The 20,388-nt window shown below is 38.3% G+C and overlaps 2 protein-coding genes across 4 annotated transcripts in view; both read right to left on the reverse strand.

Annotated features, from left to right (window-relative positions):
- The window catches only part of HACD4 (3-hydroxyacyl-CoA dehydratase 4), a 186,710-nt gene that overhangs the window by 129,674 nt on the left and 36,648 nt on the right, over positions 1 to 20,388 (reverse strand). The window lies entirely within an intron of this gene.
- Positions 1 to 20,388, reverse strand: part of PIP5K1B (phosphatidylinositol-4-phosphate 5-kinase type 1 beta) — a 108,876-nt gene that overhangs the window by 3,258 nt on the left and 85,230 nt on the right. For 2 of the 3 annotated variants that reach the window (XM_017806085.1, XM_017806084.1), the window contains 8 exons: positions 19,660 to 19,871; positions 17,587 to 17,670; positions 17,437 to 17,485; positions 16,816 to 16,900; positions 16,244 to 16,309; positions 9,753 to 9,908; positions 9,245 to 9,389; positions 4,989 to 5,106 (listed from right to left, as the gene is read on the reverse strand). In XM_017806085.1, coding sequence (XP_017661574.1) covers positions 4,989 to 5,106; positions 9,245 to 9,389; positions 9,753 to 9,908; positions 16,244 to 16,309; positions 16,816 to 16,900; positions 17,437 to 17,485; positions 17,587 to 17,670; positions 19,660 to 19,871 — 915 coding nt within the window. The remainder of the gene's footprint in view (positions 1 to 4,988; positions 5,107 to 9,244; positions 9,390 to 9,752; positions 9,909 to 16,243; positions 16,310 to 16,815; positions 16,901 to 17,436; positions 17,486 to 17,586; positions 17,671 to 19,659; positions 19,872 to 20,388) is intronic. The other variant, XM_017806086.1, reaches the window with a different exon arrangement.

Genomic DNA, 20,388 nt, shown 5'->3' on the forward strand with positions numbered 1-20,388 from the left:
AGGATAGATAACAGAGGAAAAGAGCAGTTAACTTCACTGCATAAAACAAGTAGGTTTGCCCCCTTCAGCCTTAAACAAGATTCTATTTTGAGGAGAGTGCTTGATTGGTTCCATTATGGGCATGTAACATTCTAAGATTAGTATGCTCTCAGGGATAAGAATGTCTGTAAGCAAGGACGCCTTAATTCCTTTCCCATAGTCCCAGAATTCAGGTTCAGTCCACTGTGTTTTGCCATCAGTATCTTCAGAGTAAATGCTGAGGCAGAGAAACTGAAGCCTCCTTAAAGAACAACATAGCAAAATTTGAGGTATGCTGCACAGTGTGATGTACAGCTTTTAGCTTGTTTTTACATGTATCCTGTCTGGGAACTGCTTTAATTTCAGCTGCACTTATTATTCCACAACAGCACCCTGAAGAAAACTAAACCATGACTAGAATTTAATTGAAAATATGGGAGTGAGTACAGAAGAAAAGGAGCACTGAAGAGTAAGAAGAGTCAGACAATTTTGACAGTTTCTAAACAGGCATTTTATAGATCAATATTTATAAACCTGATTACCTTGCATCTACAGCAGCTTTAAAATACAAAATTAATCTCCAGCAATGTTTTAATACTTTCAAATTCTGTAATAAAACTGGCATTTGCACACAACCCACTACCTAAGTAATTTTAAATGTAATAGTATGACCTACACAATTCATCTGATGCAAATCATAGATACACTAACCAGACTCCAAATACACTGGGCTTGCTCATCACTAGTTATTCCTTTATTTTATTTTACTGATCCCTTATTGATCCCTAACTACAGTGGCAGTAACTTCTAAATTATATACAAATTTTGTGAGCCTTTCCTGGCAACCTCTATTTCTAAATACTCTGAGTTGTAAGAGAAACCTTTGCTTTTACAACCTCTGTTCCACCCTACCTTACTTGACTGTCTGAATTTCCCCATAACACTGTTCAGAAAATGCCATTTTAAAGCTGTTTTTATAGTAAATTAACAATATGTAATTTTATGACAATTTTTTTTTCTTTTCTTTTGCAGTCAGGGGACCAGAAATTCATAGCTCTTAATTTACTAGAGGATGAAAATTTGTCTGAGAAGTTTAGCATTTCAAAGCAGGAGGCAAAGACATCAAAGGATTAGTGATGACTGAAATTAAGCAAGTTAAGATATTTTTCATTATAATATATAGTGGGTAAGACTACAGCAGTTTGCCTTGTAATAGAAACACAGACAAGGCTTATTAATTACAGAGTTAAAGGAAAATCTGGGAACGCCATTAAAAGCTAAATTTTTCTCCTCATGCTTTTAAAAGGTCAAAATGTACCTTGTAACCTTTTCTATTGAGGTTTAGATCAGCTAATGCAGACATCATTGATTTGCTTTATTTTTGAGACACACATTAGCAATGATTGGGCTAGTGTTCTCAAAAACATGCATCTTTTTCTTCTAGCATGCATTTAATCATCCTCCTACAAAAAAAAATCTGCCTTCTTCTCAGCACTACTGAATCAAACTGATAACAAACACCACTTTATAACTGATAATACTTTAGTATCATCAGGTTTTCCCAAACAGAGGCTAATTGTTGTTTCTGGATCCACTGAAGGGTATTGCGGGGCATTAGGAAGAAACAGATTAGTAGAAAAAACAGTATATTATTCCTTTTTTTTCCACAAACACCTCAGGATAGATACAGGGTACATGTGATTAAATTACAGCTCACTTCCACAGCAATCTCAAAACAGTTAAATAGCATCCATACAGTGTGTGGGACAAGAGAGAGAAGGCAGGGGTAAGTAACTGCTCAAGATGAATTTGCCACTTAAGACATAAGATGTGCTTAGCCATGGTATCCAGTTTTCTTGAAGCTGTCAGCTGTTGCATACCTAGACAGTTCAAGTATGTGCCACTACCCTGATTATTGAATTTTGGGTTTTGTTTTTTTTTCAGGATGCAGAGAAAAGTGTTGCTAGGTCAGAAGAAGCATCTATAATTCTCTCCACTTAAGACCTATTTATACTTTCAGACCTTTGCTAAGGTGAATAAACACTGGGTATTTGTATAACATCCAGAGTTGGGTTTTAATTATTTTTCTGCTGATAATTCATCAGTGGAATACACAGACACTTACTGCAGTCTCCCAAACATAATAGTAATGAATGTTTTACAAGCCAAAAACTAACTAAAGAGATCACCATCACACCTGAAACTCATACAGACAGCTTTAGAGAAGGTATTAACTATGTCTGTTGGGGCCCCTGGTGGTCTAGTGGTTAGGGTGCAGGACTCTCACCGCTGCGACCTGGGTTTGATTCCCAGCCCCCTGGGCAGATGGAGCTCGTTAGCCCTGTGAGGCAATCCATCTAAGAGAAGGTCACTCTAAACAAACCTACGTCCTGAGGACCTCACTGCCACTGTCCAAGCTTGCTCGGCCCCGGCAGATGAACCTCAGGATTAAAGGGTGGGCTCAGTTCAGCGCACACTGGGTCTCACCTAAAAAATCCACTGCGCAGGCTCGAAGGGTTAATGACCTTTCCCAAATCTTCGCTCGTGAAGACTGGCCATTATATTATTACCTATGTCTGTCACTGGAATTTCAGAGCATTCCACCATCCACACTACAGACTTCAAACCCAAAAAGAACTACTTCACAGTGCTAAGCAGTGTTAGTGATAAACAAGATTGTTGTTTTATAAACTAAATTCAAAAGCTGTCAGCAACAAATGGTTTCACTGTTTAAATGGGGCCAAGAGAACTACAGAACAGCCCAGGCTGAAGGGACTGCAAGAGACCATCTAGTCCAACCTTTTGCAGAAAAGGGAGCCTGGATGAGATTATCAAGTAAGTAAGACCTAACTCTTTCAGTCTTTCCTCAAATGGCACGTTCTCCATATCTTTGATCTCTTTGTGGCACTCCTTTATACCCTCTTCAATCTGTCCACATGTGTTTTTTAATTGTGCGGACCAGAGCTGGACACAGTATTCCCTGTGCAGCCTGACAAGCACTGAGACTGTTTCTTAAAAACTCCTAGCACTCACATATTGCTTTGCTCTTCACACATGCTTCCCATTAAAGCCCTCTCATCTGGGCTCTGAGTATACTGAAGCTGGCATGTCTAAAATCCAAGGCCTTTATCCTACTACTGGTCTTCACTATGCTTAGCAGGACCTTAAACTCCACAATGTTGTGATTGCTGCATCCAAGGTTATGATTTGAAGTTATGTTGTCAAGTATGTCTTCATTTTGTGAGCAGTAAACCTAGCAACACACTGTTCCTACTAAGCATGACCAGCACCTGTAGCAGGATGCAGACCTCATGTATTTCAAGAACCTCACGGACAATTTGCGCATTGCTGTACTGTTCTCCCAGCAAATCTCTGGGTAATCAAAGTCACCTGTGATGCCCAGGTTCTGTTGGCTCAATACTTGCTTGAAGAGACAAAGTGAAGTTTTGTTGGCTTTGTCATCTGGTTGGAAGGCCAGTAACATATACCTAACATAATATTCTCTTAAGGCATTTTATAGACCTTTTGTGGTCTCCACAGCTTACCTTCCTACACTCAGATTTCTCTTTTTTTTTATGAAGTGCAACTCCATCTCCTCTCCCCATCTTTTCAAAAGAGTTTGTAGACATCCATTGTGTTCTTCCAACCATGTGAGTCTTCCCATCAAGATCCTGTGATTCCTATCACATCATAACTCAGACTGGGCATGGAGCTGCAGTTCTTCCTCTTTGTTGCCCAGACTTCATGCACTGATATACATGTGCTTGAGGTGGTTGGACTCAGGGTTCTTGCCTTTGTAAAGTGTTGGGAAGTATTCCCCACTATTCTAGTACACCTAGATGTGCATCCTTGCTGTTGTTTATGAGTGTATAGGTGTTACTGTTACAGCTCTGGATCCTACCCTCAAGTTCTTTAGTTAAAAGCATAGTTCATTTAAGTCAGCCAATGTGCTAGCAAGGTTAAGTTGTGTGTGATTAGTCATTTGTTCATTTCAGGGTTTTTGAGTCCCTCTTAACAGACCATTTTGGTCAACATTAGATCAGCAGTGAGCCCAATTAACACAAGTCTTACAGGCATAGGCTGATCTAATGGGCTACTTGAGTTCACAGTTAACTAAGTCAATTCTACATATAATTGACCACTGGTACTTGCTACTGTCTTGTTTCAATGGAGGCAGGACAGACAACAACTTTCCTAAGTGTGCTGGACTATTAAATTAGTAGTAAGTGAGTACTATAGATATTCAAGTGTTGCTGGCTAAAAAGAAGAAAAAAAAATCAGTGATACAGCCTACAGAGAAAAAAATGTGACAAACGTTTCATCTCGACGAAAGATCAGATACAAACATGTTTCATCTCAACAGAAGAAAATTTTCTTCTGGACAAATAATTAATCACTGGAAAAACATCTGCAGGGCTGTGGTAGACTCCCCATTGCTGGAGGTTTTCAAGATGGAATGCAATGGGGTACTAGATAATCTTATCTAGGCTCCCTTTTCCAGGAAAGGTTGAACCAGATGATCTCTTGAGGTCCCTTCAACCTGCGCTGTTTTATGATTCTAAGATATTCTGGATTTCTTAAAACAAAGATTAGGTAACTAGAGATAAGAAAAATAAAGAATGCAACCAGTTCAACATGGAGTATTCAACATGAAGAGGAAAGATATTATTGGTTTTGGTTTGGATTTTCATGTGTTTTTTTTTTTCCCCCTCAAATGGAAAACAAATAACAGGAAAGAAACTCCTACAATTAGAGAAAAACCGAAAGGCATTTTGGCATACTTCATTATTAACACAATGGTTAATAGGTACATAGATTCTGTAGGGATTTGCTTTGGTGGGGTACTTAAGCATATGTTTCATCTGAAAAATACCTCAATGAACCTCTGGATCTTGAAGTTAAGCAGGTATTTTAGTCACTTTCTGAGCCTGAGTTAAAGAAATTACAGGAGAAACTGTTTGACAACTTACTAAGTAGACATCCAAAACTGAAGCATTATCATTTTCCATTTCCAATGTGCTGTGTTCTGAAGTCAAATAGATGGCACTGTCTTCCAAAGTGAATGTTGAACTTGAAGGTAACCCTTTACTGCAAAGAGAAGGGAGACTAAATCAACCAGAAATCAAAGTTACAGAGAGCTCAGTCATAGCTGAAAATTTAAAAGTAAGTTTCTCTCTTAAACATAAAAATCTTCAAATACTTGAAAAAAAGGAATGTAAATGAACAAATATAAATGTTTTGGCAATGGCTAGATAACTGGAAGCTCTATTTGACTAACACAGACAAACCACAGTTTTTATTTTTGCATTAACTAAAATTTTATCAGAAAGTAATGCTGTTCCTGAACTCCTATATTTATTTAAAGAATGAAACTGTCATAGTAAATGTGACATAATTTCATTAATTTCAAATTATGTTACTTCCACATTACAAATGATATAAATTTTGGCACCCTTTCTTAATTCAAAATAGAGAAGAAAGATTTGGCAATTAGCACAGTAACAGTGGACTTTTTCATGCAGACACAGGACACTTGCAGCCAAAAGTTCAGGAGGAAAAGTGGGAGAAGAACAAGAGCGTAATGTAATTGGTACAGCTTTGCAAGGAAGTGGTGTTTACAGAGCAGGTGCATTGTATTAATAGAAGCATATGTATTAATAGAAGCAATAAATGGTCAATTCTGTTCTCTTACTTGACATTGCTTACGACAGAACCACTTGACTGAGAGAAGCAGCTTCATGGAATGGAAACCAGCTGTCTTCTGACAAAAAAAAAAGCCTACATTTGCTGAGTAACATGTCACATTTCTCCTTTTTTTCCCCTTTTCCTTCCCTTTTTTAGATCAAGTTCTTTTTGTGCTGAAAAATACAGCCATTTTCCCTTCCCCACTACTCCTTCATTCATACTTTTACTAATTTCTTGTTCACACTGCTTGGATAGCACCTTGAGTTTCCTCTAACTGTTCAAGGACTGAGGAATAATTTGGTGAAAAATAATCAGCTTGCAGCCTGGAAAAACACTGTATGCTTATGACTGCTGCTCAGTTTCTCTTTTTCACTTTAATCACAACTCCCCAAATGCTGCTCAGCATTATCTACCAATTAGTTACGCTAGTTCTAATCTGTACCAAGACAGGTCTACAAAAACACTCCTCACAAGATGCAGCCTCAGGAGCCAGCCCTGGCTCAGCAAGTCACCTCTGCCTGCTCAACCTCATTGGCAGCAGCAGTTCTTCACTTTCTACTGTGAGAGCTGAGCACCCTCAAGGAGAGATGATGCTGATCTCCTTTCTTATGTTAAGAGCCATTTCCCTCTCCTTGAGGAAGGATTACATTCATGGATGATAGCAACAGAGGGTAATTCTGAAAAAAAACCCAAATATAAAATATGGTGTGTACTTAAGGTATCCAAAAGTATTACTGCTCTCTTTTTAATAAGGCAAACGACAGCATCTATCTTCTGACTGGTATGGGCACATACCGCTCACTAGTATTAACAGGAGTCAAGGAGCTGTACAAATATCACATTATTACTATGTACACAGGATTATCTCCTCTTATTACCCTAAACCAGAAACTTCTGACAAGTCACAGGCAAATTTGTGTACTCTCTACTTTGTCCTAGGTCACTTTGAAGGACGAGGAAAAACACAGATGAAGATGCTTCTATTACATAATAAAGCAGAATGTGATAGTCAATTACATATTTAAAGATTGAAAGCAGGCTCACATTTGTAAACAAATCTTTAATTCAGGCTTTGTTTCAAAGACTGCTCCAAGCTTTCTGTTTATCAGAGAAAAATGGCAAAAATTACAAATCCTGCATCACACAATTTTCTAATGTTCAAAAGCAGAAGTCCAGCAAGAAATACCTCAGATATCTACAATTTAATACATCATCGCAGCATGGGTTTTTTGGTGGTTTTGTTTTCCTGCTAGCTTTTCTCATGGGAGAACTGAAGTTCCTCCAGTGAATCATAAAAACATAAATAAAAAACTTCAGATGGATACATTATTTAGTGCCCAGAAGGAAGGACCTTCCTGCACTGACAAAGGAAGCAGTGTTGGGTACAAAACTGGAAATGCCTAGACTCATCTCGTGGAAATTAGTTCAATACTGAGCATGCTTAGCAGCTTTCTTAACTCCTAAAAGAAAGCTACGAGCTATCACAGGGAAGCTAATCCTCATGAATTCTACAAACTGAGATTGTGACATGCACTACTACTTGATGAGGAGAAAGAACTGTCACCAAACCCCAGCTGAAGAGAGCACATCTAGACCAGCAAAGCTGTTAGTTGGTAAACCCCCACAGCGGATCTGTTGGCTATAGGGTAAGATGTTTTGACAGAAGACATGGATAGAGCCACACATCTGTGAGTGGCGGTGCAAGGTCTGCTGTGTTAGAGAACACGTCCTCTTGTACTTGAATTAAAAGTATGCATACCTGGACTGCCAGCACTACCGTTACAATCTGATTTTGTAAGGTAAGGATGCATATAATAGTCACACAGCTGGCAACATGTACTACATTAGAGGCTATTCCATTGACTGAATCACAACTGGAAAGTAAACAAGTCCAAACATACAATCGAAGTGTAGACCTGCTAAAAACTTTATTTACTTTAGAATTATTTTGGAGCATCTATACAGGAAAATATCATGGACTTACTCATAGCTTTTCTCTACAGTTAATTTATGGAGAGTAAAGAATATTTGAAATGTTTTATTTGCAGTAAATCTGAACTCTTTATTCAGACAACTCTGCAGTTCTCTTTTCCTGACTGATGTTAATACAAAGCATCTCTGTAGTTTTATTTGATACTTAAAACAAATAAAACCCCCCAGTACTCTACAACTTTATTTCTTTTAAAGAAAAAACTTAGTAAAAGATCATGGAATGTTGAAGTCCTACAGCTAACTTTTGAGAGAAATTGAACTGAACAAGCTCTATTTCTTCTAGTGCTTATTCATTAGTAGTTTTATTTCCTAAAGCTTGTGTAGAGGCATTTTGGTTCTGTAATTAAAATTTCATCTTTGTTACACCCCTAAACAACACCTCATTCTGAAATTCCACAGCAAACCATCAGCCCTGTGGAAAATGCCACATCAGTGAGATTTATTTCAACTTAATGAAAGTGGAAGCTGTAAATATCACTTTCATCAAGTAATGGTGCAAGTCATTTTACTTTTTATGAAAATGCAGTTGGTAAATATTTAACAGGAGGTAAAATCCTACTGCCTCAAGATTGCTTTTAATATCACTTTTGATCTTTTTGGATAAAATGCAGTTTAAAGTAAACAACTACACCTTGGCAAATGAGTAATTGTATCAAATTTATACATTGATTAGTTCAGGATTCCAAATTATTCCAAACAAAATTCAAGATACTTGAGTTCACAGTGGCTACCTTTCTTGACAAAAACAGGCAAAGAAATGGCTGTTCTGCAGCACACAGTAAAGAGATCCACAAGCAGGCAAGATGACAAAACACAGCACACCTCAGGTGCACAAGGGAGCATACAGGCACATGCAGAGAAAATCTCACAGCAGGACTTACTGGCTTAAGCATGGTATTGGACAGTCATGGTGGAAGCAGATTCTAACACAACTCAAATCATATTCAAGCTAGCTCACAAGCATCTGCACAACTTTTTTTGAGACTTTCCTGGTTTTATCCTTCCTGGATTAAAATCAGACAAGCTCTAATCACACCCATGGATAAAGTTTCATTGAAATTCACTTCAGAAAATGGTTCTTATGGAAGAATTTAAAGCAGACCATTCAGCACTGTACATTCAGAAAGAACAACTTGAAAGAAGTTTCCCTTTCCCTGCAGCCTGTTTTAGGCTGCAGACAAGTCACAAGAAGTACTTCCTACACTGACCTTAATGTAGTTTGGTTTATGGTTCAGATTAAGGCCGAAGCAAGTTTTTAATATCCTATTTAGTTTTGGAACATGACAAAAAATTCATATAACATCTTTTGCTGTGTTCACACTTTCTATTTTTTTACCCTCCCAATTACAATACATATAATAACAAACAAATACATGATAAATCCTACGTGCTTGTGGCCCCACTCCTTCACTGGAGAGGTTCAAGACTGAGCTAGAGAAATGCTTGTCTCCTCTGTTTCTTTTCTTTTAAAGAGCCCCTTTCCACTGAACACACTGTCAGATATTCAGTGAAATAGTGGGGAATCCTCTACTGCATATAAAGCCTTTACCTGCTAGAATAGAGCATAGGTTGATCACGTTGATAATGCTCATCTACATCCAAGGAAGAAGAAGAAATTGTGGTTGCCAAGGAAGCTGCTTCAAACAGAGATGGAGTGCTTGGCACTAGATCTGGACGGTGGTGTGAACCTAGTACTGCATACACAGAAATAAAGAACAACATTAACAAATTTAATTTCAATTTGAATCCAAGAATCTTGATGCAAGCATATGGAGTCCCATAGTGCTCTCACCAGTTTCTTGAAGATTCTTAATGTTTGAATTGATGAGATAGTAATATTTATGCACCCATACCCCCAGTCTTTTGTGTTACAGGGTTAATTTCAGCTGCTAACCACTACATTCAGCAAAATACAGAGCAACTCAAAGGTCAAATATCAAAGCAAGGTATAAGTATCTAATGAATTTTTCTAAGTTCTGGGATTGTTCTCATGCTGCCAGGGCTCATTTATCAGAATGTTATCACATTGTTTAGGCTGTTGATTTGAGAGAGAGTACCTTCTTCATCAAGGCTAGCATAGCTTTGTCCTTCACCAAGAATGCCACGCTTTCCATCCTTCCACTCCTGGCTAACTGCACACACTACTTCTTGTGATGCTGCCTTTAGAGCTGTGATGGAATTGCACCGTTTCTTTGAAGGTGAAGACTTTAAAGCTGCATTACCAAATGAATACAGGTGTTGAGTTATGTCATCTTATGTCCTTGCACATTTTTAACAGCGTATAGAAAAGTAAGCCATCTATAAAAGCTAGTTTCTGAATACAGATGAAGAACATGACCACATAAAAACCCACTTAGCAAACATTATATTAAAACCAGAGCAAAAGGCATTGTTACTTCATCACTTTTGTCTTTTTCTGGGGTTTCTTACTTCTCATTATAGGACAATAAAAGTCAAGTCACTGACATCACTAAGTTAGATAACTTCTATGAAGTATCAGACCATGTAATCACAGACAGAATGATACAGAAAAAAAAGAAGACAAGAAAACTGAAAACACATTTGGAGTATTCTGAAAGGTTACATTATTTCCTTGAGCTGTGAACTACTGCTATATAATGAAACTGCAGAATTTCCTCTTCAGACACATATCAAACATCTTCTTTGGGCACAATAAACATTTCTAAAACATTGATGGGCTGTGCATTCAGGAATTACCATCTCCTTTAGGCCCTGTACCAGGGCCCACCAACCTAAAATAGCATTTTGAATTAAACTCGAGGAACTGACCATTTGTAGTTCTTCTCCAGAAGTATGCCAGCTAATTCATCTAATGTTTTTCAGCTCTTGGCTGCTGACCTCCATGGATTGGCTGCAAGGTTACTTCAGATGCACTGTAACACTTTATACTGTGCTTTACTACAAAGTTAAAATCAAAAGCACCAAGGCCTCTTGGCTAAAGACTGAAGAAAAAATCAGATGCATAGTTCCAGGACATTGTTAATAAAGAGCATAGTAGATAGCTGCTGAGCTAGTCTCTGCCCAAGGCTGAATCTGCTTTTTAAGTTTTTCTTGTTATTTATGCAGGGTTGTTCTGCGCACTAGAGGAAAAAGCACAGATTCAGAATAGTGCTTAAGTGTTTAAACGGAAATGTCAGACTCCAAGTTTAGAAATAATGTTCCTGAAGGCAGGAACACTCTCAATTCTTTATTTTATAAAAGAATGATCATGCATTCCAACCACTAATTTGTATAAGGGTAGATTAATAGCCCTGTATGCAGAGTAGATCAATAAGAGTGGGATATTAAGACAGGTTAATAGCCTGGAAAAATGAGACAGATGAATTAAGATAAGAGAGAAAATTAGGCATGATATCCTTTAATTGTGCATTGTAGCTTTCAAATACAGAACAGATTGTGTCTTGTACTGAAAAAAATCTAGCAGTCAGAATTAGACAGAACTAGAAAAAAAAGACTCAAATGTTGAGGAAACATATATGGTATTTATTTTGTCAAACAGACAGAAGTATCAAGTAGTAAAAAGTAGATACTCCTTACTTTTTATAAATGCAGAGGAATTCCTTTGAGTATTGTCTCAGACAACAGAGCTCCTACCAATTCTCTGGCAAAATTATTCTATTACTTAAAGAGGACTGAGTCTCAGGAGGCTTCTTCCTCATTTCAGCTGAATTTTGTTTCATATTTTGTTTTATCACATCAGATTCTTTTATTTTCATATTTTCATATTAATAAGTCTTTTCTGAAGGATTTAACATTTAAACCTTAAATCATTAATTTATGATAGTCATTCTTGTAGTCATTCTTTTTCCCTTAAATCTCATTTAGTTCTAGCATTCGTGTTTTGTTCTCCCTCTATCCGCATAGACTTGTTTCTCACTCCGATAACTAATGAAAAACTTAAGAGACCAGTATAATACTAGTAAAAATATTTGAAAAATATTCTATCAGTTTAATACAATACCATATGCTCAATACTCCTCCTGTAATATTTGAGCCAAGTGTCCATTCCATACTGACATTCAACTCTAAAGCAAATCTTGTTCCATGAGCAGGATTACGGATCTGCTAACCAGGATTCATTTTTAAGTACAAGTTCCTTTATAAACTAGATAGTTCTAGCCCACCAGTTTATATTTATTTGTCAAGTACTCTGCTTCATAAAAAAACTTAAAAGTCAGAAAACACTCTTTGCTAGAGGGTAAGCACAAACAGCCCTTATTAGTAAGAAAGACAAAAGAAGGTGCAATTTCAGCATCACCTCTACAGGTTTAAAAAATAATCTGGTAGTAAAGCAGTAAGTTAGTATGTATGCACAGTATTTAAAACAGGTGATCTGTATGTCTTACTGTAAGGTGAACCTCAGTGCTCACGTAATCAGAACAGCTTTTCCCCAAAGAACAGCCTGGACCACATCAAACCTCCTTTTTGCCTTGCCAATATATTTATTACGTCTTCCCTATAGCCTGCCCTACTGCAAACATCCTGAGTTCATCTCCGCAGTTGTTATAGAATGGCTTATGTTGGAAGGGATCTTAAAGATCATCTAGTTCCAACCCCATCGACACAGGCAGGGACACCTTCCACTAGACCACTCAGAGCCCCATCCAACCTGGCTTTGAACAACTCCAGGGATAGAGCATCCCCAGTTTCTCCGGGGAACGTATTCTAGTGCCTCACCACCCTCACTGTAAAGAACTTCTTCCTAATATCTAATCTAAATCTACCCTCCTTCAGCTTAATGCCATTCTTTCTTGCCCTGCCACTACATGGCCTTGTAAAAAGTCTTCTTGTAAGCCTCCTTTAGGTACTGGAATGCTGCTACAAGGTCCTCCCAGAACCTTCTCTTCTCTGAACTGAACAACACCTAGCTTGATTTTACAGAAGAGGTGCTCCATCCTTCTAATCATCTTGGTGGCCTCCTCTGGACTCGCTCCAACAGGTTGATGTCCTTCCTGTTCTGGGGAACCCAGAGCTGGGTGCAGCACTCCAGGTAGGGTCTCACCAGACCAGAGCAGAGGGGCAGAAACACCTTCCTCAACCTGCTGACCACGTTACTTTTGATGCAGCCCAGTATACAAGTGGCTTTCTGGGCTGCAAGTGCACATTGCCAGGTCATGCCCAGCCTCTCATTCACCAGCACCTTCAAGTCCTTTTCTGCAGGGTTGCTCTCAATCTGTTCATCCCCCAGACTGTATTGACAAAGAGGGTTGCCCTGATCCAGTGCAGCACCTTGCAGCTGGCTTTGTTGAACCTCATGAGGTTCCCATGAGTACACTTCTCAAGCTTTTCAGGGCCTCTTTTGTTCCTCATCACCATCCTTCTCTGCACTTGCAATGCTTCAGACTGAATTTCCTTTCAGTAGCTTGATCAACTCATAGAGAAATTATCCATCAATTCATTAATATTTATAAGACTCCCAAAAAGACTTATTTTCCTAAAAAGTGGTCATAACATATCATGCATATAGGGAATCACTACTTAGGGTTAATTAAAATTCTCTCTTTTTTTTCTGAAGATTCCTTCACTTTACTTAAAATATCTTAATTCTTTTTAGTACAGCTACTCTCAGCTCTCTTCTTTCATCCATCTATTCTATTCTTTTTCTTATTTAGTATTTCACAAAATATTTATCACGTACACTTCTGCTTTCTTGCTGCACTATCAGTTTTCTCTCTTCTTTCTTGAACTTTTAGATATAATCATGTATGCTATTCTATTCTGCCATGTCTCTAACATTGGTTTTCATGGACAGGGTGAGAGTTTCACAAATTCAACTGATCTTTAGAAAAGTGTTATTATCTTTAGGCAACATGCAGGCAACAAAGGCCAGTACAGCCTGAAAAATACTGACTTACAGTGGTAAAAATTTAAGTGAAAAGAAAACTCATCTGAACTTTTGATGGAAGAAGCCTGTATCAAGGTGAGTCTCTAAACTTGGATTTTTATTTTTTTTTTGTGCAGTATGAATAAACTTATCATGCCCAGAGGAACTACAATTCAAGACAGATATGAACATGTGATCTTATGTTCAAGATGCGTATTCTTGAATGATAGGTAATTTTCCCCTGTTAATTATCAAAGTCAGGCTAAATGCAGCAAGTCTGCGCTCTGTTCCTGAGCGCTTGCTAATTCTGTTGGTTTGCTTTGTAGTTGTACCCAGATTATGAAAAAATATCCCTATTGCTTACTCCATGCGGATAAGACAACATTAATTTGTTCATTTCAGTTTGGAATCAAGAAACAAAATGTGATAGCTATTTCTCCAGTATTTTTTGCTGAACTCTAACTTCATATGCCTACATGGTAGGCAGTTTGGACTCTTAAAACAGTGCACTGGCTTTGGCTGAGACAGACTTAATTCCCTTCATAGTAGCTCTGTGGTTCTGTGTCTTGGATTTGTGACAAAAACAGTATTAGCAGCACATGAAGGTTTTAGTTATTGTTGAGCAGTGCTTGTATCTCACACTGCCTTGCCAGTGAAGAGATGGATGTGCACAAGAAGTTGTGAGGGGACACAGCCCCAACAGCTGACCTCAGCTGACACAGGGACATCTCAGACCATGTGGCATCAGGCTGAGCAATATAAGATGGGGTAAACAGGAGCAAGGGGTAAACATTCACGATTAAGGCATTTGTCTTCCTAAGTCACTGTTACATGTGATGGAGCCTGACTTTCCCAGAGATGGCTGAACACCTACCTGCCCATGAGAGTGGATGAATAACTGAATTTAATTTGTTTTCACATACAGCTTTTGCTCTCCCTATTATACCATCTTTATCTCAGTCTAAGAGTTTTCTCACTTTTACCCTTCCATATCTCTCCCCCATCCCACTTGGATGAGTGACTGTCTGTTTGGGGCTCAGATGCCCATTGGGTTTAAAACACAACATACAAGAACTCACCTACATAGGATCAACTTTCCCTCCATTCCCAAAGCCTAAAGAGGATCTACAATTTCAGGGTCTACTTTAAGTTATAGAAATAAATTAATTTTGTTTGAGAGAAGTGACAATCAATAGTTAGACTTAGACTTAATCAATAGACTTAGACTTAAGCCTTTGGACAACCCTTGGTAGAAATGTCCCTCTGTAACAATGGTGGGTTTCTCTTTGCTTTTTTTTCTCTCCCCCCTGTGTACTGGTTTTGAATGGCAAGGTTTTGTAGTAGAGGCAGGGGGCTGCAGGGTTGGCTTCTGTGAGAAGCTGCCAGAAGGTTCCCCCATATCTGATACAGCAAATGCCAGCTGGCTCCAAGAGGGACCTGCCATTGGCCAAAGCTGAGCCCATCAGTGAGAGTAGTAGCATCTCTGGGATAGTGTATTTAAGATGCAGGGGGTGTGTGTGTACAGCTGGAGGAGAGAAGTGAGAATGCATGAGAACAACAACTCTGCAGACATCAGGGTCAGTGCAGAAGGAGGGGAAGGAGGGGTTCCAGGCACTGGAGCAGGGATTCCTCTGCAGCCCATGGCACAGACCATGGTGAGTCAGCTGTCCCCCTGCGGCCCACTGAGGTTCATTGTGGAGCTAAGATCCATCTGCAGCCCATACTGCAGCAGGTGGATGCATGAAGGAGGCTGTGATCACATGGAGAGGAGCCCCTGCTGAAGCAGGCTCCTGGCAGGACCTGCGGTCCTGAGAAGAAAGGAGCCCACACTGAGAAGAAAGGAGCCCACACTGGAGAAGGTTTGCTGGGACTTGTGAACCCATGTGGGACCCACGCTGGAGCAGTGTGTGAAGAACTTCAGCCATCGAAGGACTAACATTGACAAAGTTTGTGCCACTTAGGGGGAAGAGGAAGACTCTGTGAAGAAGTGAGGGGGAGGAATCTGTTTTTAAGATTTTGTTTTATTTCTTATTACTCTACTCAGAGTTGATTAGTAAAAAACTAATTTCCCTTAGTTGAGTCAGTTTTACCTGTGACAGCAATTGGTGAGTGATTTCCCCCTGTCCCTATTTGGACCCAAGAGCCTTTTGTTATAATTTTCCTCCCCTGTCCATTTGAGGAGGGGGAGTGATAGAGTGGCTCGGTGGTCACCTGACATCCAGCACACATCACCCTGTAAGTAGGTAACAGTCATATGTATCTTACCCTTGGGAATTAATTAAAAGATGAAGGAAGGAGAAATGGAGGGGTTTGAAGGACTAGGAATCAGAATGGGAACAATTTCAGAAGTGGAAAAAGATGTACAGCAATTGAAAGGACTTTATGATACAGACTTTACAGTTATTATGTATATACACATTGTATGTTTCCCCAGAATTTGTATCTCCCGGGCATGCCCAGGCTTATCCACTTCCCTGCTTCCCTGCTTATTGGCTGGAGAGGCTGCAGAGAGGAGACAGCCTCCATTCGCCCTTTCCTTCCCCGGTTCCTCCTACGTTCCTCCCCCTTTTGCCTGTGTCCCTATCCTGATTTGTTCACCCTCCTGTCTGTTTCATGCACCACCCCATGTTCTGGCCCTTTCCCTGCCGGAGCTGAAAAAGAATTCCGTGCACGCTTGAATAAAGTATTCTACCTGCACCCTACCTTGTCTCCTGAACCTGTGCTGTGCCACGGCCCCTTCCCCCTTTCGGACCGCGGCAGAGGGGGAAACTAGAAATGGTTGATAGTGATAAAGACAAGAGATTTTATTAATATCCAACTTTGGATATTTTTTCCTTCATAAAACACAGAAAAAATGCACATTAAAGGGAAGAATACTTAATTTTTGAAACATGCTGACAGTAGCATGTAACAAATATTTATTTTTGCAAATTAAATAAATTAAAATCAATGTAGATATTCCTACAAATACCAGATTGAGGATTGGACATATCATTAGATCATAAAACTTATTTATCTTTATATCAATGCTAATATATAGGAACCTCTTTTACCTTCAGATGCCCCAGATGTGACAAAAATACATAGCAAATAATTCTCTGTAATTTTACTATTAGAGTATAATCCCAACTGATTATCCCAAATTTAGTTTCTTCACTGGAGTCATGAAAATGCTACATGATGTTGAAGAAAGGCTTATTTTATTGCCAAGGCAGGAGCGTTATATAGTAATAATAATAAAAATATCTAAAGAAGTAAAATCACTACTTGCGTACCTTGGACTTTCTTGAAAACCCTTGTGCTCATAAACTTTAAAAATCTGTCTGCATAAAAACTTGGTCGGTGAACTGAAACAGTGTCCTGTGAAATTGAAAAAGGTCTCAGTCACATTTTCCATAAGTAAATCACAAGCAAAGTGTCAAGAAAGAAGCTGGACATCTCAGGTGAACTGTATTATACATTTCAGGCATACTCAAAACTAGTGAATCATAACAATTTTTCCCTTTTAAAGGTTGATTTTTCTAGAACTTTTTTTAAGTATTCAATTTATGAAATAATGAGTTATGAATTATACAGCTATATGCTGCAAAATCTTCCAAGTATTTGAAATGTGTTTTTTTCACACAATGTGTATTTTTCAGTTACAAATCCATCAATGTCCTGCTAAGTGGCTGGTCTTATGTAAGTTATAAGGACAAGCTGATAATATTAGTTGTTTTTTTGAAAGCTCAACAAATAAAATCAGAACATGTATTGGGAATATTTCAGAAACAGCCCAAACCACATGGTGATGTTAGACTACAAATATACCAGAGCTAGCTTTTTTCCGGTTAATATAAATCAAAGTTCCATTAGCTAAAATATTAGCAGTTTAAAAAATAATGAAATCTACTTACCCCATCATAAACAAGAGCTTTCCAAGAATGTTCCAGCTTCTTCATTAACCTAAGCATGTAAAAACAAAATCAGAACTGCTTTGTAAAATTTTCACATTTATAAGTAACTTCAGAATAGCTTATTCAATGAAAACTCAAAATTCAACTTACCTATAAGACTGGAGAATATCAATAATACCCATAAATAGAAGCAGCTTTTCTCCTTTATGGTTTTTTGCAGGAATACCTCCCATTCTAAGAGAAATAGAAAAAAACCCTAGTTAGATTATATATTAATTATGTAAATTATGTATTAATGTGCTTTTCCAAAATTTCTTACAGACAGAAAAAGCAACAGTATCAAGCTGAGTATCCTAACTACATGGGCCTCCAGTCGGTCCAGTGTATTTTCTCAGCCATGACCTTAAAAAACAAGAATGTTCATCCTAAGACCCTGTCTTCCTACTCCACCACCTAGAAAAAAGGGTCCATTGTTTTAGAACCAGAAATCCAATTTTCAGTTTTGTTCACATTCACGAGTCCACTACAAAACCAGAAGTAAAAGTGACTGAGGATGCAGCTCATGCAGTACCTCTAAATAATTTTTAGCAGTTTGAGAAACAAAAAACTAAAGCAGCTATCAAAGACATAGTTGAGAGTATTTTCCCCATTCTGCCACTAAAGCAACAAGAGAGGCCTGGTTACCAACTATTAAACCTTCTCTTTTTTTGGCATAGGAAGGGGGGTGGGGTGGTGTGGTAGCAGGGTGTGGTGGGAGTAGGGGTGGGCAGTAGGGGAGAGGGAAACACATTTTTTATTATTCTAGGCATAAAGGAAACCTTGTAAGAATCAGTGAAGTTTAACTTACTGTAAAATCCCATTACCATGAACTCCAGCTCACTTAACTGGTCAGACATTCAGAAGTGTTAAACAGTTAACAAAACGATACTCTGTCAGCTTTTCCTGGAAGTTATGACTAGAAATGAAACACAGTGCTAGCAGCAGTTATTGCTGCTGGGTATCCATTCTCATCCTCTTCTTTATATAGCTTTACAATGAACCACAGCAGAAGACTGACCTAGGGGTCTTTTCTGTAAGATCTAGGCTTAGTTTCATCCACCTAAGTGAGGTTTGTCCCAATAGTAGTTATGTCAATATGAGAGAGGAGATAGTGCAGGGAGCCCAGGAAGGACTCTACTGCTGCAGTAGGCTTTCACTACACTTCTCAGGTTATGTGTATATATTATATATGATCTATATTAGCTCAAGTGATGTGGAGTGCAGGGTGGGCTTCCATGTATGAACACTTTCTGGAATGACCTATATAATCAACTTTCCCAACACCCCTCAAAACTGCCAACACAACACCTCTACCACCATACGATGCACCATAGCATTGACCATCTTCTGTGTGAATGTGAGTGAGCTGTAAAAACTGAGTGAAATAAAGCTCTGTCTAATTTATATTCTAGAGCTCTGAACATCTGAAAACTCTCTATGAATGCTAAATATCATAATTTTCCCATTTGTTTGCTGTGGGTTTAAGCACGTTTCTGTATCATTAGTTGGTATTTACCTACACAGGAGAAAAGTAGATCCTGAATTTAAAATTAAATTCTCATTATAATGAAGGAATGATTATATACAATGCTGAATGGTGAAGATAATGCTCTTACTAGCACTTAATATATTATGAGGGAAATAGAATAACTATTGTTTATATAATCAAATTTCTACTGCACTTTTTACTAGACAGAAAAATAAGATGAAAGAAGCAGTTCTTAATCTCAGGAAATATCATATATGACTGCACTTCAGTGGCTGAAGATACCGTTCTATGTATTGAGCATACTAGTTCAAGATGAAAATGACCACTGTAGGAATATCCATGTCAATGTGAACAAATAATTTTTGCTTATGTCTCACCATGCTGCTTCCAATTAAAATTAGATTATAGTAGGGACTCTTGTAATAGCTGTCTTATAACATCTCTTTTACAAAAGAATGCATTTGTGCATACATAAGTCACTCTGAACTAACCAAATTTGCTGTCATGTATTTAAAGATGATCAATCTATTAATCAACATTTTAATTTCATGTTCTATGGCAAATCTTGATGATGCAGCTTTTGGAAAACAAACAAAAAGGCTCAGTCTTTCAATTTCTGAAATGCAGTGTACTCATGAATGTTTTGCCTGTTAATAGTTTTAATAGTAACCTTAAGAGCAGGTTATGGCACTTACGTGTTTGTTGTCTCTGTGGTGACAGAGTCCCCCGACTTCCCAGGGCCCTGTATAGACTCCATAGCTGTGGAATAGAGAACTTTCTGCCCTCCATGACGTTTTGTGTCTGCTGCACTTTGGGAACCCTCTTCCTCTTTGTCCTTCATGTCACTGTTCAGTATGTGGATTCCCAGTAGCAGACTGTAATCCATGATCTTAAAACTTTCTAGAACCTACCAACAAAGAAGAAAAGGCTATACTGAAAAAAAGAAGAGTTACACAGCAGCATTTTGCAAACCTAAGCAAAATCATACCTTCAAGGCACAAGCTTGTCTTGTTAGGAAAATGTGTGAAATTATAGTTAAAAATCCTTTACTATCCCACACAAGTCATAGTGATAGTTATCTATTTAGCTCAATGTTCTTGTTATAAGTGCAAAAGAAAGATGCATAGCTGAAATGCAACCTGATATTATTTTGTGGACAAGGAAGATAATTCTAGGCAGCACCTTTTTGTTGATAGCAAATAATCAATTAATAGTTCCATCATATACTTATGAAGTACAGACTTTTTAAAGTAATCTCTAATGCATGTTCAAGACCTTACTGAGCATTTTGCCTATATTACTCTCTATCTCTTTTCCACCTTCTGTTTAAAACAGAGAGTGCGTTCTTTGAGAACTTTCAAGTGACAAAAAAGCATTTGCTCCCACCCTCTCATTAACAGCTGATGGGATATGAGTACAAAAAT

The sequence above is a fragment of the Lepidothrix coronata genome, unplaced genomic scaffold (genome assembly GCF_001604755.1).
Source record: "Lepidothrix coronata isolate B3197 unplaced genomic scaffold, Lepidothrix_coronata-1.0 Scaffold14, whole genome shotgun sequence".
NCBI classification, from domain to species: Eukaryota; Metazoa; Chordata; class Aves; order Passeriformes; family Pipridae; genus Lepidothrix; species Lepidothrix coronata.